Source organism: Girardinichthys multiradiatus, chromosome 22 (genome assembly GCF_021462225.1).
Source record: "Girardinichthys multiradiatus isolate DD_20200921_A chromosome 22, DD_fGirMul_XY1, whole genome shotgun sequence".
Taxonomy (NCBI): domain Eukaryota; kingdom Metazoa; phylum Chordata; class Actinopteri; order Cyprinodontiformes; family Goodeidae; genus Girardinichthys; species Girardinichthys multiradiatus.
Genome location: NC_061814.1, coordinates 43,852,117 through 43,866,511, shown reverse-complemented (window position 1 = coordinate 43,866,511; position 14,395 = coordinate 43,852,117). Strand labels below are relative to the sequence as shown.

Here is a 14,395-nt window from a genome sequence, read left to right as displayed (position 1 = left end):
CCAGGAGTACTTTCTATGGGAAGGAAAGAAAGAACAGATAAACTCTGAGCCAGTTTTCAAGGTTAGAGTCTGAAAGAGAGAACATAGAGTTAGTTACAGTAGAAGCTCAGTCAGTATCCATGTCTAGGAGAGAGAAAGGGTTAAACACTGAAAGACAGGGCTATGTGGATCATCTGTAGAAGGTGAGCATTAAGTTGTTGCCAGCAGAAGCTCGGACGATGCCCCTCTCCAGAAAGGTGTCACAGGTAGACACAGAGCCAGGCCAGGTGTAGCTTCTAGGAAGAGAAAAGAGAGAACAAAGTTAAAAGCTGAAATAACAGCAAATAATGCAAAACTGGAGAGTAGTGTGAGAATGTAGCGAAGAGGGTGAAAGTGGTCATTATGTCCTCCAGCAGCCTAAGCCTATAGCAGCATAACTACAGAGATAGCTCAGGATAAACTAAGCCACTCTAACTATAAGCTTTATCAAAAAGGAAAGTTTTAAGCCTTAAAAGTAGACAGTTTGTCCATCTAGAACCCACTGATGGTCATTGTTATACTAAAAACCACAAGGATTGGGATACCTCTCTCTGTCAGACTGATTATAACCATTGGAAAAGAGAAGGGGTCATACAGGTAGCAGAAATGGAGGGTGTGTTTGCACCTCAACCATAACTGATGGTTTAGGCTAAACCTGACTCCCCCTTACTCCAACCAACAGGGAGGGAGGAAGACGGAGGTAAAAAAACCTTGACAGAAAAACTCCTGATTAATCCGATCGTACAAAACACAAGATTTCTTCCTGAATTCACAGAGAAACGACTCCAACAAACATGGAGACTTGATGCTAAAAGGAACTGAGATGTTTAAGGTAAGCCGTTTACTCATTAAATGTTTTTTTCATGCTACATCATCCACATTCAGAGCTGAACACAGAGCGGGACAACCAGAAGACATCAACAGAGTGTTATTGACATAAAAACCACATAAACTGCTTGCTGTTTACAGCCGTGTTATAAATATACAAGGCAGTGTGTGTTGTTGGCCAGCAACAACTCATCCTGTTTATTTGGTTTGGATGATGACCCACGCAGGGCTTCCACTATTTGGCTCCACATCAGGACTAAAAACGTTCAGGCCCAGAATCACAGACTCTATTTTCAGCCTGTCTTCACTTCCTGCTTGTAAAAAACCCAGAAAAAACCAAACATGTTGCTTGAGGACAACAGTGACGTCACGCTCCGACCGCACACATGCTCTGCAGTGTTGTGTTGTCACATTGTGTGGAGGTGGGTGTCAGATTTTTATCAGACGGAGGCTGAGGAGCTGCGTGGGAGAGGGTGATAGCTCCACCCATGGAGATGTCAATGTCCTGGTGATCACTCACAGTGATGGGAGCATGTTTTATTTTTACTGGAGGTGTCAGAGCGACCGGCTGGGAATGGAGTTGGGATTCAGGGACTGGGAAACTTCGCTTTCCAGATTCAAGTCATTCTCTGGAGCAATGGGAAGAACTGGTACCGGGTCGGCAGCTTCACAAACTAAAGTCTCAACACTTTCTTAATATCTTGTCTAATTACTTTACTATAATGCTGAACAAAAAGACTCAAAACTACATTTTCTTTCATTAATAAATAATAAAAAGCAAAAATACCTAAAATGAGTCTAGAACAAGGACAACGACACAAAGAAATACCACAGGAGGAGAAAACATTCACAAATTACACAAAAACAATAATTGACAAAGACAGGCTCTTAGAATAAACGTGTTTTTCTATATTAGCTTCTATTTAAATATTAAACCTAATCAATTAGTCAGATTTCCTACTTTAACTCAGATGTTAATATAAAATCCTTCAATTCTGCTTTTCTCAATCTAATAAAGTATTTTAAAAAGTAATGCTTAATGATTACTTTTTACTTAATATATGATGTTTATTATTGAATCTATAGTAAAGATGATCAAATAAAACATAATAACACTAGAATGACCCCATCCAGTTTTTGTATTATATTTTATATTTTAATATCAGGACAAACACAATAAACACCTAGAGTGCAGAAGTATTTCATTATCTTAATGCTCAACTAAAGGATAAATACCAGAGTCTGATGTGATGGACAACAGTTCAGAAGACTTTCTGGTGAAGTATTCGCTAATGGTGTTATTTTTGACTAGGACATGTCATTTAAATCCTATATTAAACAGGTTTCTAGGATTTCCTTCTTTCATCTCCAGAACATTGCTAAAATTAGAAATATCCTGTCAAGGAGTGACGCTGAAAAACTAGTCCATGCATTTGTTACTTCAAGGCTGGACTATTGTAATTCTTTACTATCAGGATGTCCACAAAATGCAGTTAAAAGCCTTCAGCTGATTCAAAATGCTGCAGCAAGAGTTCTGATGAAAATTAAAAAGAGAGATCATATTTCTCCTATTTTAGCTTCTCTTCATTGGCCCCCTGTTAAATCCAGAATATAATTTAAAATTCTCCTCCTCACATATAAAGCCCTTAATGATCTAGCTCCATCATACATCAGAGATCTGATTGGTCCATATGTTCCTAACAGAGCACTTCGTTCTCAGACTGCAGGTTTACTGGTGGTTCCTAGAGTCTCTAGAAGTAGAATGGGAGGCAGATCCTTTAGTTATCAGGCTCCTCTCCTGTGGAACCAGCTCCCAGTTTTAGTCCGTGAGGCAGACACCCTGTCTACTTTTAAGGCTAGGCTTAAAACTTTCCTTTTTGATAAAGCTTATAGTTAGAGTGGCTTAGTTTATCCTGGGCTATCTGTGTAGTTATGCTGCTACTTAGGCTGCTGGAGGACATAATGACCACTTTCACCCTCTTCGCTACATTCTCACACTACTCTCCAATTTTGCATTATTTGCTGTTATTTCAGCTTTTAACTTTATGTTCTCTCTATTCTCTTCCTAGAAGCGATATAAATAAACTGAATTGAATTGATCAGAGATAATGGTGTTTATAATGGCCTAATAATGTCTCCATTCCCTTTTTGCCACCAAGGCAGTCCTGACCCGTCGAGCCATGGGCTCCACTGGATCCCTGAAGGTGTGCTGTGGTATCTGGCACCAACATATTAGCAGCAGATCCTTTAAGTTCTGGGAGTTATGAGGCGGGCCTCCACAGATCCATCTTTTTACTTCATCTAGTTATTACAAGTTAGTCCCTGTTAAACCCGCTCCCCATTTTTCCTGCCTCTACCAGGCTGTGACAACACACTGATCAGCTGGTGCCTAACGGATCCGACCCAATAACCGGTGCCTGGGTAAAGAGAAGACCAGTGTAATTCACTACCCCTGTCTGTGGTCATAAGGTTATGCCTAATCAGTATATAATGACTGAAAATTTTTTGTATTAATTGAACAAAAAAGCCATTATTTCTGTTATTATGATGATTTTTCTGCTTCCAGCCAATGAAAACGTGACATTTAATATAAATATATTACATCATAGCAATAAAAAAAGATTTTAACAGAGAAAGAAGTATAAGAAGTATGTTTAATACCTGCTTTAAGAGGTTATTTTAAGAGCCAAACGAGCCCAATCAGAACACAGATTCTAGTTTCCTGAATACGACTGGATGGTTTATTTTTTAGTGAAGTGAAGCATAAAACCACTGATGGGAATATGAAAGAGTTCCTGTTTCATGTGTTTGTTTGAGGTGCTTCCTTTGCCTTTCTGTGTGGGAAACCCATAGAATGTGGTTTCTACATCCGGCGCTGGTGTGAACCGGGTCACGGATCCTCTCCGTTTGTCTGCTTTCATCCGTCCAGCAAACACAAATAATATGTTCGGAGGAGTTTTATCAGCGTGTACCGTGTCAGTCAAGCCTGCTCACATTGGGTCCAGAGTGGGTTTTAGTTCTAACAGAGAAGATCATTTCCATCTGGATCAGAGTCATGGAAACCCTCCAGTGGGATCTTCTGACAGGAAACGGCTGAGGAGATTTACTCCTGAATAAGATCAATAAACATGATATTTGTTTATTTCTCTGTGATCCTGACAGGATCAGGAGGATTTTTCCTGAAGGTTTTTAGATTTTAAGAAAGCAACGAAAAAATGCTTTCCCCTAATCTTATACTATAAGCAGTATGTTTTACTTTTTTATTTGCCTTTGCATTTTATTTAAAAAATTTTTTGTCCTCCGTTTACAGAAACAAAATTTATTTCTACACATACAAATCACTAATGTGTGCCTCTTAGTAAGCTGCACCTCGACCAACAAGCTTCTGGCTGGATATTTCACCACAGTTCTTGGATGAATTGGTGGAGCTGATTAGGTTAGTTGGATTTTTTATGGAGAAATATTAAAATCAGGCTCTTTTTACACATTAAATTTTAATCCAGTGAAATAGTGTATGTGATTTCTGTATGCTATAAATCCGCGTGTAAATGTATTGACTTTCTGGTGATTCTAGCCATGGCACTCAGCACTAGATCGGCTTTTAGCCAATCAAATTACGCTTATTTAATCACGTGACACACCAGTCTGTTAGCCTGAGGTTAGTCTCCTAACAGTTAGCTGGTTAGTGGCTAAATAAGTCAATTACTACCTGCGCTTTGTAATAATCTGTTTAACAGAAAACCTCTTCACTCATCTTCATGTAAGAAGTATTCTTTTTTTATAAAGTTTTTGCTTTGATAATAGGTTGCAAACTACAGGCTCTTTTTGACCTAATTAAAAAAGAAAAAAAAAAAACTAAATTATATAAAATGTAAATCTCAATAAACAAAAAAATGTCACAACCATAAAAACCAAAATAAATTGTTCTTTAATTTAAAAATCGAAACACATTTCCTATAGATAATATAAAACAAGTTATTTTATTTCCAACAGTCATGATGCTTTTGTGGCACTAAATAAATTAAATTAAGCTGGACTGAAGGTAAAATCAGCTCTTAAGGTTGTTGATCCCTGTTCTAGAACCTTCTAGAACCTATATGCGCCTGCCTGTGTAGATTAGAACCCACAAGAAGTGAAAGGTTGTGGATCCAGTTCTTGTTTTTAAAAATCACTGCAGTTGTTTGATCATCTAAAGAACCTTTTCTTTGAATCACTGCAGTTGTTTGATCATCTAAAGAACCTTTTCTTTGAATCACTGCAGTTGTTTGATCATCTAAAGAACCTTTTCTTTGAATCACTGCAGTTGTTTGAACATCTAAAGAACCTTTTCTTTGAATCACTGCAGTTGTTTGAACATCTAAAGAACCTTTTCTTTGAATCACTGCAGTTGTTTGATCATCTAAAGAACCTTTTCTTTGAATCACTGCAGTTGTTTGAACATCTAAAGAACCTTTTCTTTGAATCACTGCAGTTGTTTGATCATCTAAAGAACCTTTTCTTTGAATCACTGCAGTTGTTTGAACATCTAAAGAACCTTTTCTTTGAATCACTGCAGTTGTTTGATCATCTAAAGAACCTTTTCTTTGAATCACTGCAGTTGTTTGATCATCTAAAGAACCTTTTCTTTGAATCACTGCAGTTGTTTGATCATCTAAAGAACCTTTTCTTTGAATCACTGCAGTTGTTTGATCATCTAAAGAACCTTTTCTTTGAATCACTGCAGTTGTTTGAACATCTAAAGAACCTTTTCTTTGAATCACTGCAGTTGTTTGATCATCTAAAGAACCTTTTCTTTGAATCACTGCAGTTGTTTGATCATCTAAAGAACCTTTTCTTTGTAGCCTTAACTGTGATGCACAAAAAGGCTCCTGAAGTCAAGGCGAGAGCTGAAAACCACATTTAAATCGGATCTTCAGGGTCTCTGTTAGAAGCAGCCTGTCTCACAGACGTATTTCTGGAGTTTAGATCTACAAAAACACCAAACTGGACACAGTTTGACAGAAAGACGCAACATGAAGCCAGTTTTCCCAGTTTGGCCGCTGAGATTCAAGGAGCAGCAGGCTAAAAGTTATGTGGCATGCTGGGAAATGTAGTGTGATAAGGCAAATTGGTCAACCGCAATACGTTTACAGCGATCGTTTTGTGGTCATTCGTTAAAATACTAAAATAGCATTAAATTTTTTGATCAAACTTTAAAGTTGATTTTTAATTCGTGATTGGGAACTAGCGATTATTTTATTAAAAATGACTACATCTCCCATGGTTCTCTGTGTACAAACTGCCTGGTGCGGACGTGTTTGACAGTTATTTAAAAATGGGGTTTTGAAGGGAAACGGAGTGACCGTTAAATTGTGATTTTCTGCCTCGAGTTGATAGATTTAGGGATTGTTTTTGTAATTTCGGTGTTTTTGAAACATTTACTCATTAATATGTTCATAACAGAACAAAGCGAGCGAGCAAACAGCAAGACGTGTTGAACACCGAAGTCGCTCTACTATCGAAAATCTTACTCGTCGTAAGTATGATTATTCTGTTTACATGTGTAATGTTTAGACTAAAACTTGTTTAATTTTTATTCTGTGGAATCAGTTTAAACAGTTTTGCAACGAGCTGACCAAAGGTCCTTCAGCTGTAGGCGGGTTGACAGCGGAGTGGAGCCTCTTGCTAATAAACCATCTTTGAAGCTAACTGAGGCGCTAACGCTAACCGCAGGCAGTGGACCCGGGCAGCGGCGCTCCTGATCCGGGATGATGCCAGGCGACAGCACCATGACTTCCATCGTCCAGAGAATAGCTCGACAGGCTCTGGTCACCTTCAGGAATCCGTCGGTACTCGGTGAGGAGAACGGGAAGTCTTTCATAGAGAACCACGGTAAGCTGAAGAGCCTTATGACGGAAGTCCGAGCGACGGACTTGAAGCTCGTCCCGCGGAGAGCCGACGCCAGCGCGCCGCGTCCGGCCCCGTACCACCACGGAGTGCCGCCGGTCACCTACATGCACATCTGCGAGACGGACCAGTTCAGCATGGGGGTGTTCCTGCTAAATAACGGCGCCTCCATCCCCCTGCACGACCACCCAGGCATGTACGGCGTGCTCAAAGTCCTCTACGGGAAGGTCAGGATCAGCTGCTTCGACCGGCTGGAGCGGCACGTCGGCGGAACGCAGGCGGCGCCGCAGCTCCCCTCGGCACAGATGGGCGCTCTGCGGCGGTCCGTGCTGCGGTCCTCCGCTGAGTACACGGAGGAGAGCGGCCCCTGCATCCTGTCTCCGGACCGGGACAACCTGCACCAGATCGACGCCGTGGACGGGCCCACGGCTTTTATGGATATTTTGGCCCCGCCGTACGACCCGGATGACGGCAGAGACTGTCACTACTACAAGGTTCTGACCGAAGCGGAGCCCAAACCCGCGGATATAAAGGATAAGGAGGTCTGGCTCATGGAGATCCCCCAGCCTCCTCACTTTTGGTGCGGAGGGGAGCCTTATCCAGGCCCGGAGGTCCACCTGTGATCCACCTGGTCCCGGACTGGACTTAATGAACCTGGGCCTTATGCAGACTTAAGGGAACTTCTTTCATTCAACAGAAGCTACAGACCCAAATTAAAAGTAATTCTGAGTCATAATGTGAGTTTTCTAGCAGCGTTGGTGCAGATCATCATTACACATTAACAGTTCTGCAGAACCGATCAGCTGCATGTTATGGTTCCAGAGGTTGGGTTTTATAACATGGTTTCTGCTTTCAGAAATGATTAAACAATTAGATCTCTGTGAAACACACCCACGCTCATCCTGGTTCTGTAGTAATGTTAGGACCAGGAGAGGAGATGTTTGCTGCTCCTTAGTATCTTCAGATCTCTGAATTATTACATCTTCTTCCTTTTTCTAAATAAGATAAAATCAGGAGAGAGCAATAAAACGAAGTGGCTCCACAGCCTCACTGTTTATTTAATTAATGGCATCAAACTCAGATTCAGGGGTTTGAAACATCCTGATATCAGCAGTTTGATGGAGAGAGCTTACCAGCCTGATTTATTTCCTTTATCTGTTCATTGCTTTGTTTTAATCTACTCATCTGCAGATCATATTTCAGCTTCCGCTGTGGCATGAACGTCAGTCTGAAGTGATCTTTTACAGCTGGCAATTATTTGATATTTATTTCAGTGTTTGCATGGAGGATGCAGTTGAACCATATAATCTCCAGACTCCACCTTGACTCGTCTTCCTGCTTCCTGTCTGGACTCTGTACACTGCAGCTTTTTCTCTGAGAAGATCCTCAGGGAACATGGATGCGTTGATTGTTGGAGAGACGTGCGTAAATAGAAATCAAGCTTCAGCACAAACCACCTTCAGGACCTGTTGGGATGTTGAGGTTTTTTGTTGTGTGACCAGATCTCAGCAGGTGAAGCTGTTTATGTGATTCCAAAATAAAAACCATGAACCTGGTTTGGTCTCAGTCTCGGTTTCAAGTTGTTATGTGTTGTAGCTGTGCAGAACAAATAAAAACAAGTTCTCAGAAGTTCTGCTTGCTCCAAAAAGGATTCTGGAGAACTTGGTGCTGCCACCGTGTGGCTGATGATGAAACATGAATCAGACCTTTTTCAGTAGAAATATCAGTTCCTTCAGAAACATATAAATAAGCTGATATTTGACAGTTTTAGGTCGCTGTTAGATGAGCAGATTGAACTGATTTGGCTCAAACTAACCTCTTTGTTTGACTCAACCTGCTACACAATAAGAAAATCCACCTTCAGGCATTCAGCAATAAGGAAAGTCGATCAAAACTGGGAATAAAACTGCTTTAAATCTGTCTATAAATCGTCATGTGACCTCAGTGGGTTTAAGATAAACATGTCTCCAGTGTTTTAGTCGGCCATTAGGTGGAAAGACATCTCCAGCCAAGTGTTTGTACAATTAAAATAATTAGGTGGATGCAGGAAATGTTTCTGCATCCATTATTTTTTGTCCTGACAGGTGGAATACGTGTTCTGTTCTACAGAGGAAAGTAGAGGAAGGTATGTACCCCATAGGTACCTAGTGAATGAACCATATGTGTCCTGTAAATTCCCTACTGGAAGCCCTGAAGTTCCCTGTTGGTACCTTGTAAGTACCTCTTATGACCCATAGGCACACCAATAAGTAGGTTGTCTGCAAATAATGAAAAACTATGAGACATTATATACTAGACACTTTAAATACCTGTAGGTTTACTGTAGTTCGTTGTGAGACAGGAAGGTACCCTGTAGGGTTTGCAGTTATGTTGTAAGTAGCGTTTAATTAGCAGGAAATCACCAGAATGCCCTCCCGGGGTTACACTGCGTAAGTATGTACCAGGCAAGTAACCTACAGGGTACATACAGTTTAGGACTTTTATACTACTTACAGGGTACCTACATAGCAAGACTTTAGGAAACTACGTAGCCTTGAGATGCCCATCAAATATCCAGTAAGTTTCTCCCAGGAACTCATTTCCAACAGGCACCCTGCAAGTATCCCATGAGATCCACACAGGTGCACCATAAGGAGCCAGTAAGAAAGGAAGTATTGTACTGTGGGTACCCCTTAAGTTATCCATAAAGGGTCTGTGAAATCTAGGAGAATAGCAGACTGTCTCTATCCCAAAAGGATCTGGATGTGGCCCTTAAGTTCCCTGTATGTACACTACATTTAACATTTATATAGCAGGAACGTGCAGAGCTGAATGTGACCTGTAGGCTTCTTTTTGATATGCTGTAGAGACCTTGTAGCACATTTGTAACTGACATCAAAGTGGGGCACTTTTTGTACTATGAATATACCCAACAAGTACCTGTGAGTTCACCTTAGGTAAGCTGTTAGTAACAGAAACATATCTGATAGTAAAGTTCTCTGTCAGTACTCTGAAAGTAAACCATAAGTCCACTGCAAAGGAACCTCTGAGTACCAGGGAACTATCAGGCAGTATTTACCCCGTAGGTAGAGGTACCTTGTAATCCTGTAAGACATCAGTAAGTAGAAGAAAAGTAGCAGTGTATGTACTGTGTAAATACAGGTAAGGTCCAGTAGGTATCCTGAAACTAACCTGAAGGTGCTTGACTCAATGTACCCTGCAAGTACCTGGTAAGCAGAGATGATTTTTTATTTAGGCCATATGGGCAGTTGCCCTGGGCAGCATTTAAAATACTGAATAAAAGATATAACTTATCTGTCAGCTGCACCCTGAAAATGTTTTATTTTGCTTTAAAGCATATGCAGTACGTCTCCTATGATGAGTATCTCCAGCCTGGTTGCTACTAAGAATAGGGAGACTAGATCATGTGCTCCGTGCAGGACTTCACGGCATCTATCCCGTCCAGAAGTTCTGATAAGTTCCTGCTTTTCAACGGGTTGAAGAGACGGCAGAAGGAAAGTCTTGCCCAGAGCACCTTTCATGCCAAACACCACCGCTGGTAAGTTTCCTGTATGTACATAGTAATGAGGCTTTAAATACAGTACCACACTGTGTGCCTGTTGGTAGTACCTCTGTAAAGTACCTTGTAGTTACTCTGAACATTGTCTAAAAGTAAGTTGTCATAAGTGGCAGAAAACTAACAGGCTGTTAATATCCTCTAAGTACCCATTAATTACCCCATATGTGTTTCCCTTATAATTACCCTATAGGTAACCTGTACTTTGTTTGAGGCAGCATGAAAGTATGATTCTGTGTAAAGCCTCCAGGTACCCATTATGTTCTCCATAGGTAGCTCATAAGTACGGCATAGATACCCTGTAACTTGTCTCTTAGGGGAGTATGAGGCTCTATGCACCCTCCAGGTACCCATTAAACATCCCAGGTACCCTGTCAGTAGCAGAAATGCACCACAGACTATGAACCATGTAGATGTGGGTACCTGAAGGATATCTGTAAGCAGCTGTGCATAGGGGCCAGGCTGAGTGATGTACTGTAACTGGTTGGTTCTGCTGGTTCTGTGTGCTCTAATTTTGCCCTTTGCAGACATAACCAACTCTATTTTAGAACAAATTCTAGAAAACAATAAATCTTTAACAACTCCTGAACAAACCAACATTTATTTGCATCAACAAGAAGCATCAGCTGCTCTAGTTAGTGTTTGTCACATTTGCATAAAAACTCTTCAGCAGGACAGAAGCTTCTGAGTCTGGATGCAGTTTTTTCTCCTTCTTTCATCAAGTAAAAACGTTGGTCTGGAAACAAAAACTAAAACCAGTAGAACTGCAGATCATCAGGCTTCATGCATCAATCTGACATCAGAGTTCTTCCTTCTTCTTTACTTCAAAATGTCTTCTTGAGTCAGTCAGAGCAGACTGAAACAATGTTACACCTGAACTGCTTTGATGAACTTTTTTCTTTTACTGCATCAAGAAGTTGGGATTTGGACCTGTGGTGAGTGGAGTCCTCCTCTGTGACTTCTTCTGTTCACATTACCAGGTTTGTATCACATCTGCAGACTGAGCCACATGTGCAGGCCCAGACAGTAACATCATGCTGCATCATTGGGTTGAGTTCATTTCATCTCTGCTTTTTGGATCCCTGAGAGCATCAAAACACCGACAGAGAGGTTCTGGACCAGAGCCCAGAGCTAGGTGAGACTCATAAGGTTAGCATAGACATAGCTGCTCAATCTATTTACTGTAATCTAAACTACACTAATAGTTGTTGGAATTTACTGCATATTTACTGATTCTCATGTCTAAGTTCATAAATAACGAGGCGTTGGATTCTGAGATGGTTTCTGCAGAACAATTTGACTTTTCTGTGAACTTAAATTTCTGGATCCTGTTTGCACTGAGCTCCAGGGTGTAAGGACAGGCCAGCATCTCAGTCCACATCCAGCAGCGTGGCGGGTGGTGCGGCGTGGATTTTAGGACGTGGAGGACCTTTTCTCCTTCTGTCGGAGGTGGATCTTCATATGCCTCCTCCTCTCGTCGCTGCGCGCAAACTTCCTCCCGCACTGCTCGCAGGAGAACGGCTTCTCGCCGGTGTGCGTGCGGATGTGCGTGGTGAGGTGGTCGCTGCGGCTGAAGTTGCGCATGCAGATGCGGCACTGGAAGGGCTTGTGGCCGGTGTGGATGCGGAGGTGTCTGCTCAGCTCGTCGGACCGGGAGAAGCGCCGGTCGCAGCTCTCTGCAGGGCACGGGTACGGCCTCTGGTGAACCGGCGTCTTGCTCGGTCGGTTCGGGTACTTCCTGGGTCTCAGGATGGGCCTGAGGGGGAGGTTTTGGTGGCTTGGGAACGCGGCGGCCATCGGGCCCTCCACGGCCGCGGGCGGAGCAGTCAGCGTAAAGTTCCTGATGGTGTTGAGTGGGGTGAGAGGCGGCGGCACCCTGAGGTGGTCCAGCGGGTACGGGAGGGACTTCCGATCCGGGAAGGCTGTCTGGAGGTCTCTCTGGCAACTCTGCTGGTAGAAGCCTCCGTATTCAGGCATGATGGAGAGCAGCGCGGTGCCGTCCACGCTGGGTTTGGGCGCGGAGGTGTAGGGCTGTGGAGCGTGGAAAGACACGGGACAGGTGGACGGGGCCATGTACCCCCCCACTGATTGGTCCTGGTAAATGTCCCCGCTGCAGGAGTAGGACGGGGCGGGATGAGGGTGTGGATGAGCGGGCGCGTACATGTGGCTGATGTCCGGCGGTCCGTGCGCCATGCTGCCGCCTCCTCCTCCTCCAGGTGCGTAAATATCTGGAGAGGGAGCGGCTGATCCGGACTCCGGGGCAGGTGCGTTACTACCGATGTCAGCGCTGACCACGTTGATGGTGTCTTCAGGTGTCCACGGTCCTCCTGCTCCCCTGGAGTCCACTGAGAACCTCCCGGTGAACGCCACGGATTGCGTGCGTAAAGTGCCCCCGTACTGCGCCAGATCTCCTTGGATCTGCAGCTCAGGTGTGTACCTCCCCTCAAACAGAAGCTCACCTGGAAAACACAGAGAAGAGACATTGTTATCAGCCTCTTTGGCTCGTCTTAAGGCAGCCAGGTGATTCCAAGCTTACCGACTCCATCCTCCACGGGCTCTTCCTTAAAAACAGTCAGCCCCCCCTCCGCTGTGTCCACAACTCTGCTCAGAGACGCAGAAACTTCCTCCAGCAGAACCTTAGCGCTCATCCCGTCTCTGAGATGAGTTAAAACAGATTTTTATGTTTCTGAGGCGTCTAGTTTGCTCCTAACTGATCTGTGTGTTTCCCTTCATGCTGTCTGCTAACCCCGCTCTTTTTCTTTTTCCGCCTCTCGGCTCTTTTAAACGGCTCCCACGCGGATCAGTCCGATTATAAAGGGAATCTCTGGGTGTCCCCCTGACGTCACTCACCGAATATGGACTTGACATTAAAAAAAGAGGGGACTCCAGAAATAGAGCAAGTGGAGGCGCCGTGAGGACACCTGCAGGAATATTAAAAACAACAAGCGCAAACTCATGTTTTAATTAGTCTTTTAGGTTTGAATGTGCGGATTTATTCCCAAAGATCATCCCGCATCCTTTTCATGCTCTTTTTTTGGGTACAAGGAGGTCCGGGATGCGGAATTCCGGCCGCCGTGTCTCCATAAAAGGGTTCTCCGATGAGGTGACAGGAGCTCCGTCTGCTTATATGGCTGCAATCCGGCTGAGCAACGCGCCAGCTGAGCCCACTCACTGACTGCTCAGAGCCATTTGTTATCTGCCTGCCCGTCCGGAACAGCCCGGCTCTGACTGCAGTCTGCTATTGTTAACCTGCGGAGATGGATGAGGCCATCAGAGGCTGAAGACCCGCTTCATTCCATCCATCATCCATCCATCCATCATCCATCCATCATCCATCCATCCATCATCCATCCATCCATCATCCATCCATCCATCATCCATCCATCCATCCATCATCCATCCATCCATCATCCATCCATCCATCCATCCATCCATCATCCATCCATCCATCATCCATCCATCCATCCATCCATCCATCCATCCATCATCCATCCATCCATCCACATCCATCCATCATCCATCCATCCATCATCCATCCATCCATCATCCATCCATCATCCATCCATCATCCACCCATCCATCATCCATCCATCCATCCACATCCATCCATCATCCATCCATTCATCCATCCATCCACATCCATCCATCATCCATCCATCCATCCATCCATCCATCCATCCATCCATCCATCCATCATCCATCCATCCATCCACATCCATCCATCATCCATCCATCCATCATCCATCCATCCATCATCCATCCATCCATCATCCATCCATCATCCATCCATCCATCATCCATCCATCCATCATCCATCCATCCATCCATCCATCCATCCATCCATCCATCCATCATCCATCCATCCATCATCCATCCATCCATCATCCATCCATCCATCATCCATCCATCCATCCATCATCCATCCATCCATCATCCATCCATCCATCATCCATCCATCCATCCATCCATCCATCCATCCATCCATCCATCCATCATCCATCCACATCCATCCATCCATCCATCATCCATCCATCCATCATCCATCCATCCATCCATCATCCATCCATCATCCATCCATCCATCATCCATCATCCATCCATCATCCAT

The 14,395-nt window shown here is 43.5% G+C and overlaps 2 protein-coding genes across 2 annotated transcripts; one reads left to right on the top strand and one right to left on the bottom strand.

Moving 5' to 3' along the window:
- The first annotated feature begins 6,111 nt into the window (after positions 1–6,111).
- adob (2-aminoethanethiol (cysteamine) dioxygenase b) lies at positions 6,112–8,288 on the top strand. The gene is made up of 2 exons (XM_047351251.1): positions 6,112–6,361; positions 6,436–8,288. The coding sequence occupies exon 2, from the start codon at positions 6,594–6,596 to the stop codon at positions 7,353–7,355; it is 762 nt and encodes a 253-aa protein (XP_047207207.1). The 5' UTR covers positions 6,112–6,361; positions 6,436–6,593; the 3' UTR covers positions 7,356–8,288.
- A 2,585-nt stretch (positions 8,289–10,873) lies between these two features.
- On the bottom strand, positions 10,874–13,637 carry LOC124858909 (early growth response protein 2b-like). Its single transcript, XM_047351244.1, has 2 exons — positions 12,825–13,637; positions 10,874–12,747 (listed from the first exon to the last, which is right to left on the bottom strand). Exons 1-2 carry the CDS (start codon positions 12,934–12,936, stop codon positions 11,702–11,704), a joined length of 1,158 nt encoding a protein of 385 aa, XP_047207200.1. The 5' UTR covers positions 12,937–13,637; the 3' UTR covers positions 10,874–11,701.
- Between the last annotated feature and the right edge of the window lie 758 nt (positions 13,638–14,395).